This window comes from Rhincodon typus, chromosome 14, assembly GCF_021869965.1.
Source record: "Rhincodon typus isolate 14 chromosome 14, sRhiTyp1.1, whole genome shotgun sequence".
NCBI classification, from domain to species: domain Eukaryota; kingdom Metazoa; phylum Chordata; class Chondrichthyes; order Orectolobiformes; family Rhincodontidae; genus Rhincodon; species Rhincodon typus.
This window is the reverse complement of record NC_063345.1, coordinates 30,629,637-30,650,549: the sequence shown is the minus strand read 5'-3', so window position 1 is coordinate 30,650,549 and position 20,913 is coordinate 30,629,637. Positions and strand designations below refer to the sequence as shown.

The window sequence follows — 20,913 nt, the reverse complement described above, 5'->3', positions numbered from 1 at the left end:
ATATTAAGTTGGTCTTAAGATAGTATCCTGATGAGTTGAACTTAAATGTAAGAGCATTATAATTTTCTTCCTCAGTTTTGTACTTTGGCAGCAAAATGAGACTTTCTTTGGAACTGTTAATTAATTTTCTAAAAACTGAGCAAACCCTTTATGTATATGTCAGATTCTACCATGCAATCGTTTTGGTTCCTTCTAGACTTGCAGTACGTATTCAACATTTCTCTATGTGCCAAAAGGAGCAAACAAGCCAATAATAGTGGGCAGTTCAAAGTTCAGAAGTAGAGGGCGATTTCCTGTTCTTTCATATTTTTTCAAGGAGAATAACGTAAGTATTTACCTATTCCTAATTTTGTGCTGAGGTTTGAATAGGACTTTAAAGCAATGCACCCATTTTCCCGCTCGGGTGAATTTAAAATATCCCTGGTACTATTTGAAGATAAGCAGGATAGTTATCCACAGAAGCCTTGTCAGTACATTTATTCCCCAATCAACCTCACAAAAGATTATCTGCTCGTTACTATATGGCTGTTTGTGCGAGCTTGCTTTGCGCAAATTAACTGCTATTTTCCTACTTTACTACAATGGCTACATTTTACAAATGCTTCACCCATTGTAGAGTACCTTGAGATGTCTAACAGCAATTGTCTAATTGTTTTTGTATTGATTCATAGGAGTTGGGCTTTGCTGTCAAATCCAGCTTTTATTGCCTATTTCTACCTTCCCTTGAGAAGGTGACTCCATTATAATGCGGTTCAGTATACCACAAATGAACTTGTAGCTCAAGAGGCTCATGGCTGTCATATGAGGTGAATATTCAATTTGCTAGTTAAAATTAGGAATTTTCTTATTAACGCGCAGTAGTTAATTTTACTTACACAATTCCAACACCTATGGTGTAGTGGATTCTGCTGTAAATTTTTGCGAGAGTGGTCCCAGTAGCATGTGACTTTAGCCTTCCTACCAAAATATAGTACTTCAGACTTACTGAAGTTCAATCATGAATTAAACATCCCATCTGTAATTTTTATTAATGTCTTTGTATATTTTGTCCCAGTCCTCTGTTATTCACAAATTTTGAACGTGTTCTTCTGTTCCCAAGACCATGTACTTTAAAAAAGCTGTACAACAATGATCCCAGCACAAGTTCTTGTGGAAAATCAGTCAATCTGAGTGAAAACATTTTCACTCACTCCTACTTTTTCTGTTCTGTTTTGTCAGCTTGCATCCGTGCTTCTACTTGTTCGGACTCCACAGATTCTGCCCTTAGTTCTGAGTCTGCAACTTTTCTAGCTAAACTGTATAAACAACAAGAGCTAGTAAGTTTGGAAAATCCCTTGTATGATCTACCCAGTTTCAAAACTAGTTGCCTATACCATGCCCAGAACAATCAAGGAAACTCCGCTCAACTAAAGCCAGTCCCATAAGATGCAGTTCAGCAAGGTACCAACGTAGGCCTATTCCTTTCATTGTTCATGTCCTGAATGAAGAACTTAAATGATGAAATGTATATGTGCTTCAATCCCTGTAGTGTGGAAATGGTGTATTCATTTGTAATTTTAATATAATTTAAATTTGATTTCATTATTTTAACCTCCAGATTAACATTTCCCTGTTGGCTGTTGAATTTGTCTATTCTTGTCATCAGAAGATTGATACATGAAATCATCTTACTCCCGTATTTGTTACATTTTTACATGTTTACTTGTGGTGCAATGCTAATATCACAAACTCTGAGTCAGAAGCCCTGGGTTCATGTTCCACCTACTCCAGGTGTGTGCTGTAACACGTCTGAACAGGTTAATTCAAAATATCTACAATGGCCATTTGACCTGTTACATTTGTGTTCTTTCTGGAAAAACAAATTAACTAATCCCATTCTTGGTTTTCCTGGTAACCGAACAAAGAACAAAGAGCAAAGAAAATTACAGCACAGGAACAGGCCCTTAGGCCCTTCGGCCCTCCAAGCCTGCGCCAATCCAGATCCTCTATCTAAACCTGTCGCCTATTTTCCAAGGATCTGTATCCCTCTGCTCCCTGCCCATTCATGTATCTGTCTAGATACATCTTAAATGACGCTATTGTGCCCGCCTCTACCACCTCTGCTGGCAACATGTTCCAAGCAACCACCACCCTCTGCTAAAGAACTTTCCATGCATATCTCCCTTAAACTTTTCCCCTAACACCTTGAAATCGTGACCCCTAGTAATTGAGTCCCCCACTCTGGGGGAAAAAGCTTCTTGCTATCCACCCTGTCTATACCTCTCATGATTTTGTAGACCTCAGTCAGATCCCCCCTCAACCTCTGTCTTTTTAATGTAAATAATCCTAATCTACTCAACCTCTCTTCATAGCTAACGCCCTCCATACCAGACAACATCCTGGAGAACCTCCTCTGCACCCTCTCCAAAGCATCCACATCCTTTTGGTAATGTGGTGACCAGAACTGTACGCAGTATTCCAAATGTGGTTGAACCAAAGTCCTATACAACTGTAACATAACCTGCCAACTCTTGTACTCAATACCCCGTCCGATGAATGAAAGCATGCTGTATGCCTTCTTGACCACTCTATCCACCTGCGTTGCCACCTTCAGGGTACAATGGACCTGAACACCCAGATCTCTCTGTGCATCAGTTTTCCCCAGGGCTTTTCCATTTACCGTTTAGTTCGCTCTTGATTTGGATCTTCCAAAATGCATCACCTTGCATTTGCCTGGATTGAACTCCATCTGACATTTCTCCGCCCAACTCTCCAATCTATCTATGTTCTGCTTCATTCTCCGACAGTCCCCTCCACTATCTGCTACCAATCTTATTGTCATCTGCAAACTTGCTAATCAGACCATCTACACCTTCCTCCAGATCATTTATGTATATCACAAACAACAGTGGTCCCAACACGGATCCCTGTGGAACACCACTGGTCACAGTTCTCCATTTTGAGAAACTCCCTTCCACTACAACTCTCTGTCTGCTGTTGCCCAGCCAGTTCTCTATCCATCTCGCTAGTACACCCTGGACCCCATGCGACTTCACTTTCTCCATCAGCCTACCATGGGGAACCTTATCAAACGCCTTACTGAAGTCCATGTATATGACATCCACAGCCCTTCCCTCATCTATCAACTTTGAGGAAGTGACAAAGAATTCTATCAAGTTGGTAAGACATGACCTTCCCTGCACAAAACCATGCTGCTTTTCACTAATAAACCCATTTTCTCCCAAATGTAAATAGATCCTATCCCTCAGTATCTTCTCCAGCAGCTTCCCCACCACTGACGTCGGGCTCACCGGTCTATAATTTCCTGGATTATTCTTGCTACCCTTTTTAAACAAGGGGACAACATTAGCAATTCTCCAGTCCTCCGAGACCTCACCCGTGCTCAAGGATGCTGCAAAGATATCTGTTAAGGCCCCAGCTATTTCTTCTCTGGCTTCCCTCAGTAACCTGGGATAGATCCCATCCGGACCTGGGGACTTGTCCACCCTAATGCCTTTTAGAATACCCAACACTCTTTCCCCCCCCCCACCCCACCCCCACCAATGCCGACTTGACCTAGAGTAATCAAACATCTATCCCTAACCTCAACATCCATCATGTCCCTCTCCTCAGTGAATACTGATGCAAAGTCCTCATTAAGAATCTCACTCATTTTCTCTGACTTCTCACATAACTTCCCTCCTTTGTCCTTGAGTGGGCCAACCCTTTCTCTAGTTACCCTCTTGCTCCTTATGTACAAATAAAAGGCTTTGGGATTTTCCTTAACCCTGTTTGCTAAAGATATTTCATGACTCCTTTTAGCCCTTTTAATTCCTCATTTCAGATTGATCCTACTTACCCATTGCTTCATCTGTTTTCAGTCGCCTAGCCCATATGTATGCTTCCTTTTTCCTCTTTGCTCATCTCACAATTTCACCTGTCATCCATGGTTCCCTAATCTTGCCCTTTCTATTCCTCATTTTCGCAGGGACATGTTTGTACTGCAGTCTAAGCAACCTCTCTTTAAAAGCCTCCCACATATCAAATATGGATTTACCCTCAAACAGCTGCTCCCAATCCACACTCCCCATTCCTGCTGAATTTTGCTATAGTTGGCGTTCCCCCAATTTAGCACTCTTCCTTTTTGACCATTCTTGTCTTTGTCCATCAGTATTCTAAAACTTATGGAATTGTGATCACTATTCCCAAATAATCCCCTACTGAAACTTCAACTACCTGGCCGGGCTCATTCCCCAACACCAAGTCCAGTATGGCCCTTCCCTGAGTTGGACTATTTACATACTGCTCTAGAAAACCCTCCTGGATGCTCCTTACAAATTCTGCTCCATCTAAACCCCTAACACTAAGTGAATCCCAGCCAATGTTGGGAAAATTAAAATCTCTCATCACCACCACCCTGTTGCTCTTACATCTTTCCATAATCTGTCTACATATTTGTACCTCTATCTCACGTTCACTGTTGGGAGGCCTGTAGTACAGCCCCAACATTGTTACTGCACCCTTCCTATTTCTGAGCTCTGCCCATATTGCCTCACTGCTCAAGTCCTCCATAGTGTCCTCCTTCAGCACAGCTGTGGTATCCTCTTTGACCACTAATGCAACTCCTCCATCCCTTTTATCTCCCTCTCTATCCCGCCTGAAGCATCTATATCCTGGGATATTTAGTTGCCAATCTTGCCCTTCCCTCAACCAAGTCTCAGTAATAGCAATAACATCATACTTCCAGGTACTAATCCAAGCCCTAAGTTCATCTGCCTTACCTACTACACTTGTTGCATTAAAACAAATGCACCTCAGACCACCTGTCCCTTTGCGTTCGTCATCTGCTCTCTGCCTACTCTTCCCCTTAGTCACACTGACTTCATTATCTAGTTCCTTACTGCCCACTAATCTCCTCATTTGGTTGCCATCCCCCTGCCACATTAGTTTAAAGCTGCCCCAACAGCGTTAGCAAAAGCACCCCCTAGGACATTGGTTCCAGTCCTGCCCAGGTGTAGACCATCCGATTTGTAATAGTCCCACCTCCCCCAGAACCGGTCCCAATGTTCCAAAAATCTGAACCCCCCCCACCCCCGCACCATCTCTCAAGCCACTCATTTATCCTGCCTATTCTTTCATTTCTACTCTGACTAGCATGTGGCACTGGTAGCAATCCTGAGATTACTACCTCTGAGGTCCTACTTTTTAACTTGGCTCCTAACTCCCTAAATTCTGCTTGTAGGACCTCATCCCGTTTTTTTACTTATCATCGGTGCCTATATGCACCACGACAGCTGGCTGTTCACCCTCCCCCTTCAGAATGTCCTACAGTCGATCTGAGACTTCCCTGACCCGTGCACCTGGGAGGCAACATACCATTCGGAAGTCTCGTTTTCAACCACAGAACCGCCTATCTACTCCCCTTACAATCGAATTCCCTACGACTATAGCCCTTCCACTCTTTTTCCTGCCTTTCTGTATGGCAGAGCCAGCCACAGTGCCATGAACCTGGCTACTGCTGCCTTCCCCTGATGAGCCATCTCCCCCAACAGTATCCAAAGTGGTATACCTGTTTTGGAGGGAGATGACCGCAGGGGGCACCTGCACTGCCTTCCTGCTTTTTCTCTGCCTTTTGGCCACCCATTCCCTCAGCAATCCTAATCTGCGGTGTGACCAATTTGCTAAAAGTGCTATCCATGACTTCCTCAGCATCACGGATGCTCCAAAGTGAGTCCATCCGCAGCTCCAGAGCCGTCATGCGGTCTAACGAGCTGCAGCTGGACACACTTGCTGCACGTGTAGGAGTCAGGGACGTCAGCCGCGTCCCTGAGCTCCCACATTGAGCAAGAGGAGCATAACACGGGTCTGGGATCTCCTGCCGTTTTTACTCTTAAGCTTAACTTAGTCCTACTGTAATATCAAATACTAGATGAATGAAATGAAAAAAATTTTACCAAATCACTCTACTTACCAGCACACAATTTTAAAAAAAAAGAAAAAGAAAAACCTTACCTTATCAACACACCAGAGTCTTTTTTTTTTGCTCAGGAGGAGGGCGGGTGGGAGACACTACATGTGTAGTGCCTCGGGTTTAGCCACTGCCCAAATATATCAGTTCACTCACCTTCCCAGAGGGCAATTCGACCGCTCCCACTCAGCTCCACTGCCGAAATGAAGAACTTACCTTTGCGGCAGCCCCTTGGTCCTCGCTCTCGCTGCTGCCACTGCTGCAAAAATGGATGCTGCTGATTCCATGAGGTAAGTATTTAAATGGGAGACTTACCTTCCGGCAGCCTCCTGGTCCTCGCTCTCACCGCTCCTGCTGCTGCTGCTGCAAAAGTAGAGTTTTTAACTTGGCTCCTAACTCTCTCAATTCTGCTTGTAGGACCTCATCCCGTTTTTTACCTGTATCATTGGTGCCTATATGCAAGTTAAAACCCTGCAGTTTTTCCCTCTTTGGATGGTAATACAAATCTTTTTTTTGGAAAACCATAATTGCATCATTGCTGGTGTTGAATTGCAGAATGTAACCACTCATTGCATGCCTCTTATGATTGTAAACTCTTCAATCAGAGCTTTTGTATTTAAGGAAAACAACTCCAGCTGCTGTAATCTTTATGTAAAGTCACTCATTCCCCGAACCATTCTTGTAGTTTTTTTTTTATATCCTCAAATCTTCAAAACTTTCCAAAGTACTGTCTGCAGAACTGGGTACAGTATTGTAGATGTGACCAACTCGTGTTAACATTTGAGGCCAAACTAATGTTTCTATAAATGTTCATCATAACTTCCTTTCCTACCACCTATGATGATCTGTATGCATATACCTCCAGTTCTTTACATTCCTGTACCCAGTTCAGAATAGTACTCCTTCATTTATTTGCCTCTCCTTGTTCTTCCTACCACTTTGCATTTCTGCGTGAAATTGCATCTGTCGAGTCTTTCCTTATTTCACCAGCCTGTGCCTTCTGCAAGTTTATCACTTTCCTCCACACAGTTCGCTGTACCTCCAAGTTTTGTGTTGTGCAAATTTTGAAATTGTACATTAAAGTTTAATTTATAAATTAAGCGATGCAGTAGTCCTAGCACTGATGTCTCAGGAGCACCATTATAGGGGAGAGGCTGTAATGCATGTCACTGGACTGGTGATCCGGAGATCAAGGCTAATGCTCTGGGAATGCAGCTCAGATACCACTACACTAGTTGGTGGAATTTAAATTCAATTAGTAATCCTGGAATTGAAAACCAGTCTCAATAAAGACCATGAGGCATCATGAACATCTCCAGCTGATTCCTTAACTTCCTTTAGAGAAAGAAAATTTTCATCCTTACCTGATCTAGTTCACATGTGACTCTAGCAATGTTGTTGGCTTTTAACTGTCCTTTGTAGTGCTTTAGCAAGCTATTCATTTCAAGAGCAATTAGAGAGGGACAACAAATTCTGGCGGTACCTGTGACACCCAAATAATTTTATGCATACTCTGACCCAGTCTGAAAAACAGCCATTCATTGCTCACTAACCAAAACAGCAGTTGCTGGAAAAGCTGAGCAGGTCTGGCAGCATCTGTGAAGAAAAAATCAGAGTTAGCGTTTTGGGTCCAGTGACCCTTCCTCAGAACAGACCCAAAACGTTAACTCTGATTTTTTTTCTTCACAGATGCTGCCAGACCTGTTGAGCTTTTCCAGCAACTTATGTTTTTGTTCCTGATTTACAACATCCACAGTTCTTTTGGTTTTTATTAACCATTCATTGCTCCACTGTTTCCTGCCTTTCATCATCTTATCCATGCTACCACTTCCTCTTTCATTTATAACGCTTTATCAAATGACTTTCATTGGGCTGAAATTGAATTACTTGACAAAGTTTCCTGAATAATCTTAGAAACCCTTCTCTTTCTTTGCCACTTATACTATTATTTGTATAATAGTACTGGAAAACTGCTCAGTGAGGGCATTTGATCCTGGGTCTGTTTAGGGGCATCTCCCCTAGAACTGGTCTCAATGTCTTAGGAATTTGTAACTCTCCCTCCTTCATTGACTGTCCAGCTTTGGATGCATCTATTCTATCCTCCAGGTCCCATTCACACTCCCCTGTGGCATTTTGATAATCCATTTTTGAGTTCCTGGTTCTTGATTTCCTTTCTAGGTCCCTTAAACCTGTTTGTACAATTTTATCTCTTCTTCCTCTACGTGTGTTCTTTTTACCAATATGGATTACACCACTGATTGTCCACCCTCAGTGTTCTTCAGCTGCTCAGCGACACCTTGCACTGAGTGAGAGTGAGATGGACTTTAGAGTCATGTATTCACTGCCTGGTCCTCCTTAACTGATGATCAAACATTCCCCTCTTTGTCTGCTCACTTCTATGTTGCAGGGTGACCATCTCAAGAAACATGCTGCCTATCTAGTTTTTAACTTATGGATACACTGCAATGACAGTAGCTGCTGTTGAAGCTCTGAAACCTAGGCTTGGGCTTCACCAACTAACAACACTTAACAGTGAGACATGGGAATCCTGCAGTCTTACGCACACGCCACAGTCCTTTCTGATGTGCATTTTGTGAGACTGAGGTGCCCTGCATTTATTAGACAATGAAATAAATTAGGAGATGGAAACATCAGGAATCAATAAACACCAGCTATTCACCAATTCCATTCCTTCTGCCTACATTACTGTAGCCATGGGTACCTATATAGGCCCTAGTTATACCTGTCCCTTTGTGAGGTTTGTGGAACATTCCTTGTTCCAGTCCTACTTGGGTCCCTCTCCACAACTCCTTCTCTGGTACGTTGATGACATCATCAGTGCTACTACCCCTTTCATCAGGAAAAATTTATCAATTTCACTTTCAATTTCCACTCTACTCTCACCTTCACATGGGCCGTTTCTGATCCCTCCCGTACCTTACTCGACATCTCTGTTTCCATTTTTGGGGATAGTCTAGCCCCCAGCATCCACTCCAAATCACTGAATCCCACAGTTATCTGGACTATACATTCTCACCCCAGCTTTCTGTAAAGACTCCATTCCATTCTCTAAGTTTCTCCATTGCATCTGTTCTGTTGATGCCACTTTCTGCAGGGACCCTCTGAAATGTCCACTTTCTTAATCAAGAATTCTCCATCACTGCGGTTGACGGGGCCCTCACCTGTATCCCGCACTTCTATCTCGCCTCTTCTGTCCCGCAACAGCGATAGCGCCCCCGGGTCCTCACTTTCCTCCTTGTGTCCAAATGATCATAAACCACCATGACCACCACTAGACATGTATTACCCTCCCATCCTTTCTCAGCCTTTCACAGGGACCATTCCTTCCAGGACACCCTGGTCCACTCCCAACACCTCCCTACACCCCATGATATCTTCCCATGCAATCGCAAAGGTGGAACATCTGCCCGTTTTAGTTCCTCCCTCCTCAGAATCCAAAGCCCTAGATACACCTTCAAGTTAAAGCAGCTTCACCCAATCTAGTCTACTGAATACGCTGCTCACAATGTGGTGTCCTCTACACTGGGGAGCTAAAATGTAGATTGGGCATCCACTTCGCAGAACTCCTACGTTTTTCTCCGCAAAAGTGATCTTGAGCTTCCATTTGTCTGCCATTTCAATACAGCGCCATGTTCCTGTGCCACCGCTACTGCAGTGCTCCAGTGAGGCTCAGCGCAAACTGGGAGAACAGCGTCTCATTTACCACTTGGGAATCCTGCAGCCTTACGCACGTATGCACGCAAGCACACGCCATAGTCCTTTCGAATGAAAGGTCGCTGATTCTGGAACAGTGACTCTGCTTTCTCCTCACAGTTGCTGCCAGACCTGCTGAATTTCTCAAGCATTTTCTGTAATTGTTTCAGATTTTCATTATCGGCAGTTCGTTTTTTGATCACTCTCTTATAGTTTGGTTAACATAAATTTTTACTTAGAGTCTGAGATCTATGGATAATGAGTCAGTATTGTGTGGTGGGCAACATTATTTGCTCTGGAGAGGTAAATTCCAAACATGAAAGACCAATTTTAAATTTGAGCTAGATTGCTTAAGGTTGAGGTCAAGGAGCATGTTTTTAGGGGAGGCAATGGCCTAGTGGTATTGTCGCTGGACTGTTAATCCAGTGACCCAGATAATGTTCTGGTCCATGGGTTCGAATCCCACCACAGCCAATGGTGGAATTTGAATTCAATAAATATCTGGAAATAAGAGACTAATGATTGTGAATCCATTGTCGATCGTTGGAAAAACCCATCTGGTTCATTCATGTTCTGTAGGGAAGGAAACTGCCATCCTTACCTGGTCTGGCCCACATGTGACTCCAGACCAAAAGCAATGTGGTTGACTCTTAACGGCCCTCTGGGCAATTAGGGATGGGCAATAAATGCTGCCTAGCCAGTGATGCCCCAATCCCGTGAATGAATTAAAAACAAACAAAGAATAGTGAAAAGTCTGCAACTTTTGCCCTCAAAATGCTTGATGAAACTGGGCCAGTTGATAAACTGAACATTAACTTTGGTAGATTTTTATTGGGGAATATGTGTTAAATGATTTTGCTGTGTATAAAATATCAGTTAGATCCATCACAACATAATCAAATTGAGGAAGAGGCTATGTCTTTAAAACTCCCCAGATATTTCCACACATATATCTTGCTAGGATAGTACATTCCACATTCAATTAAGCCTTTATTTGAAAAAAAATTCTTTTGATCATTGTATTACAATGGTCAATACTTAATTACTTTCAGTTTTATGTGATTTATCACTATGCCTTGTCCTTCAGATTGGTTACTATTAAAATATGAAAGTGAACTCTCTGTCACTTGTGACATGAAACACTCAAATTATCCAGCTAGACTCTGTACTAGAAATTGTATTTCATTCAGTGACTGGGCATGATGGATGTGTCCAAATGGATTGTTAAATTATTATTTACCAATTAATTTGGTCTTTGTTTTTTTATTCTCAGCATCATCTCTAATGGGAATCCAATGCTTGTTTCAACAGGCTGCCATTTGCCGGTGCAGTCAACCACTTTCAGGGTTCAGTGCCAGGTGCGTGGAGGATGAACAAATGCTCCAAGCTATTAGCAAGGCCAACCCAGCAAGTCCATTCATGTATGTGGTGGACACGAGACCAAAGGTATTTTTGTTCATCCAATCATTTTATGGACACGACTTCAAAAGTTAGTAAACTGAATGCTATTAAAATGTGCCTTTGTGTTTCTGATTTGGGAGGAAGAAAATTGGGTCTGGAACTCACCTAATTCCATCAGTGATTCAAATTGAAGGATGTATGCATATGATCATTAGCACCACTGGCAGCCAGAGGACATCCGAGATGGATAGTGAAGCCCAGCCACTTCTGGAGCAGTGATCTTTGATGGAAAGTGGAGCAATGTGGAGTTTCCTGGATTTCTTCCATGTGCTGGACACACCTGTACTGATGCTGTTATGACATCAAATAGCCTTATCAGCTGACGTGAAGTTCTGTTTACAGACTTGAACCAACAACTCCTCTTAACATATTTGCTTTTGTCTGCAGTCATCAGAACATTCCACAACATCATTTCAAGGTGTAAATGAGTTTTGTACTGCATGAGAGGCGATTGCTGATTTGGCAAGTTGAGTGTAATTTTAGAGGCTTTGGCGTGTAGAATGCAAATATTGCTGATTAACAGTTAATAGCTAGGCTTTGTTTAAATTTTAAATCAAGTAGGCTCACTCTGATTCATAAGGAAATTGCCCTGAGAAATGAACTGGAGAATGGCTGTTACCTGTTTTGTTGAGTTTTAGAGTCAGAGTCGTACAACACGGAAACAGACTCTTCGGTCCATGCTGACCATAAGCCCAAACTAAACTAGTCCCACCTGCCTGCGCTTGGCCCATATCCCTCCAAACGTTTCTTATTTATGTACTTATTGAAATGTCTATTATACATTGTAATTGTACCCGCAATCACCACTTTCTCTTGAAGTTCATTCCACACATGAACCACTCTCTGTAAAAAATTGCCTCATGTATTTTTAAAATCTTCTTCCTCTCACCTTAAAAATATGCCCCTTAGTCTTGAACTCCCCCACCGAAAGAGAAGAGCATTGAAAAAAGTTGAAACAGACACATTACACGCACATGTTCTTTATGTCTGCAAAGAACCAGGCCTTGTGAATTAATATTTGTGGCTTCCAGAACACACAAGTGTCACTTGGTTTGTCAGACTGGCAATCCTAAATTGGTTGTCAGGTAATCTTTTGCGCATTCAGGATTATCTAACAAATGTCCAAATGCAGAATCACATGTAATGTTAGGCACTGAACAAGATTTGCAAGAGCAGGATAGTTGTGTCCAGTCAGTACCTTGCTTGTTGAGAACAGCTGAACAGACATGCTCTTTGATACTATCGCCAATCTTAGGGACATATTTCTAACGTACTTAACTGGCACTAAAATTCAGATACTATGTTACTTATTTGTGGGATGGGCAGAACATTATTTTGACTTGATGACAGTATCTTGTTAGTTGCAAATACCATTACTGCATAGCAGTGATGTGAAACAGTTTGTTCCACCTGTTGCTCAAACCTTCGAGATACGTTGCTCTTCCACAGTAATAGGGTGTAGAGTGGGCACTTTTCAGTACCAAGAGTAACAGCTTGGGGCTTTCTTTATTTTGTCCAATATACAGTGAGAATTGATCTGATCAGGGTAACCATTATCTTGCAAGATAGCTTTGATGTGCCCAACACCAGTGTCAAGTTTTTATTGTGAACAAATGGCTACTTATTTGGTAATAATTAGCCCTACTTGCAAAGTTGCCATGGAAAGTGCATGGAACTGCCGCAACATATATGCTGACCGATGGGGCTGGGTTTGTGATTTCTCAACCAGAATGTCAAGGAAAGGGAACTCATTTGACTGTTACTTTTCAAGTATGATTTTTAGTGCAGGATAGAGCTTATGAAGACATGTCATGATATTATTTCATGCAGCTGCAAATACAAATGTGGCATACATGTCAACTGCAGATTGGAAATATGCAAAGGGTAGAAGGTTAAGTGTCATTTCTTTGAAGGTAAGTTTCTCGTGGTATCCGACAAAGATATTTGTAAGCGCTGGGGCTAGTGGGGACTCCATGGCAGCAACACCTATTTGAGCAATCGTGTTGTGGTTGAAACTGAACTGAACTCAACTGCACAAATTGCTGAATTCATTAGTTCAACATGAAATGATGGCTGGTTTAAATCACCATGATATGGTGCTGCAGCGCAGATGTCACTGGCTTCTTTTTGTAGTACTTTACTGAATGGCTAACAATGTCAGTGAACATGTGGACAGTGTATCACTATGGATATGCAAGTCCTAAAATCCTTCACCGTGTAAGTGGAAGACTTGGTCAAAACTGGTTGTAGCAATTCACCAAATCAGTTGGCAGTTCATGTTGTGCAAATCTGGTCATAAATAAGATAGGGCCTAAAAGGAATATCACTGTTGTGTCTTGGACAATCTGTACATGGACATGGTGAGATGTGAGGAGGAACACAATTTTATTTGTCACTTGGCAACATACATTGCTCTTGTACAAGTACAGCAAATGCTCTTCTTTTTAAGTTTTCTTCTGTGTTAGGCTGTCTGGCCATGCTGAGTGGCAGGTCCAATGGATGCAGATTTGGACCTGTCAATGCTGATGACCAATTTTGGATTGTCAGTCATCTTGGGGTAAGGCACACTGAATACTTGAAGCTACAGTTGCAGCCACATGTACCATTTATAAGATACACTGCAGAAATTCACCAAAGGTCCTAAGACTGCACCTTCCAGACCTGTGATCCCAACTGTCTAGAAGGACAAGAGCTGCAGGTACATGGGAAGACCACCACGTGGGTTCACCTCCAAGCCACTAACCATGCTAGGAAAATGTATCGATTCCTTCAGTGTTGTTGGGTCTAGTTCTTGGAATTCCCTTCCTAACAACATTGTGGCCCTGCCTACAGAATATGGACTACCGTGATTCAAGAAGGTAGCACAACAACACCTTTACAAGGACAACTAGAGACTGGCAATAAATGCTGGCCCAGCCAGTGATTCCCACGTCCCATGTGTCAATAAAAAATAATTTACACAGGGCCTTGGTGAGGCTACAGTTGGAGTATTGCATGCAGCTTTGGTCTCCCTACCTAAGAAAGGATATCCTTGTGGTAAATGGAGTGCATTGGAAGTTTGCAATATTGTTACTAGGGATGGTAGGACTGTGCTATGAGGAGAGATTGCTTTGATTTAGCCTGTATTCACTAGACTTTAGAAGGATCAGAGTGCACCTGATTGAAAAGTATAACATTCTAACCTGACTAGACAGATTAAATACATGGAAGATATTTTCTCTGGTTGAGGAGTCTAGATCAGCAGATGGTCTCAGGATATGGGCTTAACTATTTAAGACTGAGAAGAGGAAACATTTCTTCACTCGCAGGATAGTGAACTTGTGGAATTCTCTATGAGAGAAGGCTTTGGAGGCCAAGTGATGAATACATTCAAGAAAGAGACATAAATTTTCAGATTTAAAAGGCATCGAGAGGTATAGGAAGAAAGTGAGAATATAGAACAAAGCCTGACTGTTAACTGTTTATTAGCATTAATGGGTGTATTCCCCATGGCAATGCCTCTATCCAATCAGAATCCAATCAGCACTGTTCCCTCATGCAGTACAAATATCAGCTTTCCCCTTGAATTTTTTTCTTGCAAAATGTCCTGATAGGCTCATGATGAGAAGCTTTGATGAAATGTGTTTTTTCAGCAACACACAAGTTCCGTGCTACCAAACAACTATATCTGCTTTTCACTCACCACAGGATATGTGGTTGAGTGCAGGACAGGGTCAAATATAGTGTTGTTCAAAGAGCAAAGCAAGAGCAAAAATTTCAGGTAGGATACTTTTGCAGAACATGTTCTTATTGCCAAGTTTTGAAGTTTTTTTGCTGAGTTCCTGAATTGGGTCTAGAGTAGTGCAGAGGATTTGATGACAGGCCACAGAAAGACTGCAACAGGTATGGGAGTTGCATTTGCATTTCCTCTTGGTCTGCAACATTACAGGGGGGGTGGGGTACAGGCTATGATGAGGGTACATTTTGTGCAGTGCCCTTTGCCAAGTTTGAGCAGGCCTCCTCCGTGCTCCTTAACAATGACAGGAAACGGTTTGACAGGACAGCCAGTGCATTCACCATCTTCGGTTGCTTTCTCCTCAATGTTCTTCTGTATGCCACTCTTATCAAACCTTCATCTGAGTCCCTTGTAGTTGTACGTATCCATGATATCACTGTATAGTAAGCTGATTTATGAAATATTCTTTCCACCAGGCCTGCTGCAGCCTACTCATGCTAGTGACTCACCATAAGCAGAGATCCCAAATCTACATGATCTTCTAGGGTGTAATGCTAATACCTGAGCTGTTGGCTGTGTCAGGTCAAATGATTAACCTCTTAGTGAAATCAATACTATTTGGGGAGGCGATGGCCTAGTGGTATTATCACTGGACTGTTAATCCAGAGACCTAGATAACATTCTGGGGACCCGGGTTCGAATCCCGCAATGACAGATAGTGGAATTTGAATTCAATAAGTATCTGGAATTAACAATCTAATGATGACCATGAATCCATTGTCAATCGTTGGAAAAAACCCATCTGGTTCACTGATGTCCTTTAGGGAAGGAAACTGCAATCGTTACCTGGCCTGGCCTAGTCTAGATGTGACTCCAGACTCTCAGCAATGTGGTTGACTCTGAACTGCCCTCTGGGCAATTAGGGATGGGCAATAAATGCTCCCTAGCCAGTGATACCCTCATCCCGTGAATGAATAAAAAGAGTATATACCCTCTATCTTCCGCTTTTGTAGTACAAGCAGAAGTTGCTCTGAGAAAGGGAAATCAGGAAGGGTACATTGAAGTGAGGGGAAGCAAGAGGTCTGTGGCCTCATCTGCATCTTGACCATGAAGGTACATAGCAGGATATTGATGGAACAGTGAATAGGAGCTGTTATTTGAAGGTGCATTCCTTAATCTTGACCACCCATGTGAATCCCTGTACTTGTGGCCCTGTTGCCTCCTCTCTGGTCAGGCTCTGGGAATGAATTTCCTAATCCTCCTCGAAGGTGTTTTTTGATAGTTTGGTATCCCCCCAGTTGTGTCCTTTTCCACCATTAAGCTGTTCAGCTCAAATGTTAGTTATTTTCCTTGTTTAGAACTTTAGTTGTTATATTCAGCAGCAGGCTGCTATGATTCAAAGCAACTGCAGTTTAAAAGGAGCAGACTGTTTACACCATCTGCTATTTGTGATCACTGCTCAGTCGCCTACCGAGTACTCGGGCAGCCAACAGCATGGGTGCCGTTCAGAACAGTGTTACAGTCGGGCATCCCCAAGTTTGAATGCTGACTACCTCCCTAGAAACAGGTTATGAGAAGGTCACAAGTCATGACTCCTGCATCCAAAAACTGCGGACAGTGCTTCGTCATTTATATATAGATGACAGGTGAGAATAGCATGAGATTCAGCTGTGGTACCTCCCTATTAAGGATCGTAACATACTATGGAGTACAGATTTATTCTTCTGGGTGCTCAAATCTGTAGGTTGCACTTCACTATTATTGCTGCAAAAGGGCTAAAAGAATCCAAAAGAAATCATCTTTAAATTATGATTGAAAATGTCGTTTATTTATATAACTTGAGAAGATGGAAGAAAATGCAGAATGGTTTCCTAAATTGGCATTCAGGTTTTAAAATTATTTTAACCTTTGGAGCAAGACAAATTGAAGACCATAGAAGTGTAACTACTGAATATACGCTTGTAACAGGTGAGAATAAAAATCCAAATCAGAAAACAAATAAATCAAAACTGCAGGGATAATGTTCAACAGTATTGATTTCTTTTTACAGTTAAATGCCATGGCAAACAGAGCTGCTGGAAAGGGATACGAAAATGAAGATAATTATTCCAACATTAGATTCCAATTTATTGGTATTGAAAACATACATGTAATGAGAAACAGTTTACAAAAGCTTTTAGAAGGTAATGCTTATTTTCTGTTCCAGCTATGACTTGTTTGTTAAAAGACAAATATGTTTATAAATTTAATGGTTAAAAAATTAATCTGAAAATTAATCAGAAAAGTAATTGTGGTTTTAGTGCTTGATATTGCATTGGTACTTTTAACTACTGACGAATCCTTAATTGAATTTATGTACGGCTTCTGATATAACAAATATCAATCAAGTCAACAGGTCTTGGGATCTTTGATCTGCATGACTGAGCCACAAAAACAAATGATGGAAATCACAAACAAAAATAGACAGTGATAGAAACTCAGCAGAACAAATACCATATGCGGAAAGAGAAATGGAATTAATGTTTTAGGTCGTTTACTTCACATCAGGCTTCGTAGTGTACTGGCTGGTTGCTTGATTATTTACCCTGGGGCTTCTCAAATGTGATTGCAAGGACCTCTAAGCAAGAGGTTTTCAACAGGTCTGCCAAAAGCAAATATTGAATTTAGGTCTTGCAATTAAAACATTACCATATTCGTAGGAGTCCCAGCATTAGTGACAGTGTCTTTGCATTTTTTGTAGCCAAGGATTTTTTTAAACTTTAAAGCTCTTTATTTCCCTTGGTTGTCTTTCTTTAAACATAGAACAGCTTTGCTGAGAATAATTTCAATTTACGTTACTCAGATCAAACCTTTCCACATTAACCCCTACTCTCTTTTAACTATTCTGTCATATTGCTGTTCACTTTTTTGATTTAAGAATCTTGACTTTTGAGCATTTTTTTGAATTCTGCCGCAACGCAGACCAAGTCAACCAAACGTCTGTGTTTTATCGGACAACCTGTCATAAATAAAATGACTGTATATATTTTTAATGTAATCACTTTTTCTTTATCTACATTAAACAATCTCCCTTTTTGTTTTCTTTCTTTGGGTTTTCTTGTTCACTGTCACTTGTAATGGACACACAAGGCCTTTGCTGAGTTTATATGCAGTAAGACAGGTTCATTAAACACAGCGGACTTGGTGTATAATCTATGTAGGGGGATGAAGGTAGGCATAACAACTGGTACATACAATGTCAGATGTAATTTAACAGCCCCTGGCTTGACAGGGAATCTACACAATAGTTTTGAATTTGTTATCACGGACAATGCTGAACGTTATGCATAATTCTAATAACAGAGCTCAACGTTGATCTATTATGATAGTCTAACTGATAATTTGTGTTGTATAATAAACTTAGGTATAAAATAAGCGTATAGGCCTCCAGTGATTAACTGCACTAACACAATGTGATGCCAGCATAGGAGTATCAAATGACAGCAGGAGGGCCTCCAATATCTGCTGGAAAAGTAAAAGTCAGTTAGATTCACACACTTAATTTCTAGCTCAAATTTCTGTTGAAAAGTGTACATTTGCAGACATCACATGAAACATGATCATGTTAGTTATATTGCTGCTGAATGCAGTGTTGTTTCTTCTGCAGCACAAAAAATATTGCTTATGTTTGGTCAGTCTGGTAATACAAAGCTGGATTTTTTTCATTAATGACATAAATGAACATTAAGTACCAAACACAATGCACACTGATTATGCCATGGAAAGTGTGTTTTTAGAAGTTGCCTCCCTTTCAGGACAGAACTGTCGCTGGTGCTATGTGATAAATTTTGCATTAAACAAAACAATAAAAATGTATATGTACTTGCAAAATTATTTTATATATATATATAGGTCGATCCTTGTGCTGCAGGGTTCCATGAGAGGGCCCTCAGAAGCAAAATGGTAGAGAAGAACTGTTGCCGATCATCAAAGCAATTTATTGGAATAAGCGTTAAATGTTGCATACATAATTAATTTTAAAATTTTGTTCTATCAGGGTACATAATAAATGACTGATTAATGGAGCGCAAACATGAAGGTGTTATAACTTCTAAACTTTTCCTCTTGCTGTTTCCTCTTTAATCCTATAACCACAAGGGCAAGCCATACATAATGAGATTTTACTTCACCATTTCTGCATTTGCAATGTATGCTTGAGGGGAGCCAATTAAAACTCAAATTGCATTAAAATTAGAAATTAATTATTTTAGAAAATAGTTAAAATTGTTCAGAAATGTATGACCGTTATTAGACCATTACTCTTCTTCAGCCCTGAGGAATTGAAGAAGATGGTAAATTACATTCACTTGGATCTCTGATATCAAAGCACCTGTCCTTGGCTAAAACGTTTCCTCTTTTTATTTCATCCTGGCTTTACCCCTTTAATTCTGTCCTTAACTGAAGACACTGACTTGTGCTTAAGTGCTACCACATGGGTATACCTTGGCACTGACAGATAATTTAAGTTAAGAATTTCCCAGACAAAACTGAGTCACACTGTATATTCCAATTGAGATTGCTCAATAGTCATTAGAAGTGAAACTCAGATGTTCTTCAATATAAAATAGCAAAAATGTTGGAAACTTGTAAGTTGACAGCATCTGTGGAGAGAGTAATGTCCGCTCATATTTTCCTATCTCTCCACTCTGCTGTTTCTGTTCAGTCGTACATATTCATAAAATGCATTGATAAAGTTAATTATTCATTTATAGTTAAATATTTTGATTTGAAGATTACACTATGGAAGACGTCCAAAATATGTATAGAAAAGCTCACTGTTACATAGAGAACATAGAACATTACAGCGCAGTACAGGCACTTCGGCCCTCGATGTTGCGCCGACCTGTGAAACCAATCTGAAGCCCATCTAACCTAAACTATTCCATTATCATCCATATGTTTATCCAATGACCATTTAAATGCCCTTAAAGTTGGCGAGTCTACTACTGTTGCAGGCAGGGCATTCCACGCCCTTACTACTCTCTGAGTAAAGAACCTACGTCTGACATCGGTCCTATATCTATCACCCCTCAATTTAAAGCTATGTCCCCTCGTGCTAGCCATCACCATCCGAGGAAAAAGGCTCCCACTGTCCACCCTATCTAATCCTTTGATCATCTTGTATGTCTCTATTAAGTCATCTCTTAACCTTCTTCTCTCTAACGAAAACAGCCTCAAGTCCCTCAGCCTTTCCTCATAAGACCTTCCCTCCATACCAGGCAACATCCTGGTAAATCTCCTCTGCACCCTTTCCAATGCTTCCACATCCTTCCTATAATGCAGTGACCAGAACTGTACGCAATACTCCAAGTGCGGCCGCACCAGAGTTTTGTACAGCTGCAACATGACCTCATGGCACAGAACCTCTTTCATTGCATTGATAAGTACTTTTGAATGTTTTCTGTGTAGGACACCTTCTGCAGATATTGACATGCTTTCCGATCCTCTTCTAATGTTGTGCTAGTGAGGTATAAGAGCAACAATGCTATGATTTCAGAAAGTATTATGGAGGGATGCTCCTACTTCAGTAAACATGGAAAGTAAAGCATTCCAATTACCCTCAAATTTGGGAACCTCAAACAGCTTTACCTTTTGTCTGTCCTTTATGATCTTCATTTGTTTAATGAGTCATGGGAAAGAAAATGTTACAAAATAAAGTTTTTAAAAATTTTTTTTAGTATGTGAACTGAAGGCCCCATCAATGAGTGAGTTTCTCATTGGCTTGGAAAATTCTGGGTGGCTTCGTCACATTAAAGCAGTCATGGATGCTGGTGTCTTTCTAGCAAAGGTAATGGATTGAACTTTTTTTTTTGGCCTTGTCTTTTGTGCCTTTTCTAGCATGTATTGAATTCTGATTGTAATTTGCAACTGTGGCAGAATCTACAATTGACATGATTCTGAACTCTATAGTCTCTGCTTAAACTCTACTGCCTTGTTTGTTACATCTTTAAAGCTGCCTTATGGTGTACTTCTTTAGCTAGACTTTTGTAAACTCTTCAAATTAGAATTTAGTGTCTACTTATTTTTGTTTCTTTTA

General features: G+C 41.1%; 1 protein-coding gene across 1 annotated transcript in view; it reads left to right on the top strand.

The window, feature by feature from the left end:
- mtmr8 (myotubularin related protein 8) overlaps nt 1–20,913 on the top strand; it is a 52,648-nt gene that overhangs the window by 8,336 nt on the left and 23,399 nt on the right. The window contains exons 5-8 of the mRNA XM_048605303.1: nt 197–325; nt 10,973–11,107; nt 16,888–17,020; nt 20,555–20,664. Of these exons, the coding sequence (XP_048461260.1) occupies nt 197–325; nt 10,973–11,107; nt 16,888–17,020; nt 20,555–20,664 (507 nt within the window). The remainder of the gene's footprint in view (nt 1–196; nt 326–10,972; nt 11,108–16,887; nt 17,021–20,554; nt 20,665–20,913) is intronic.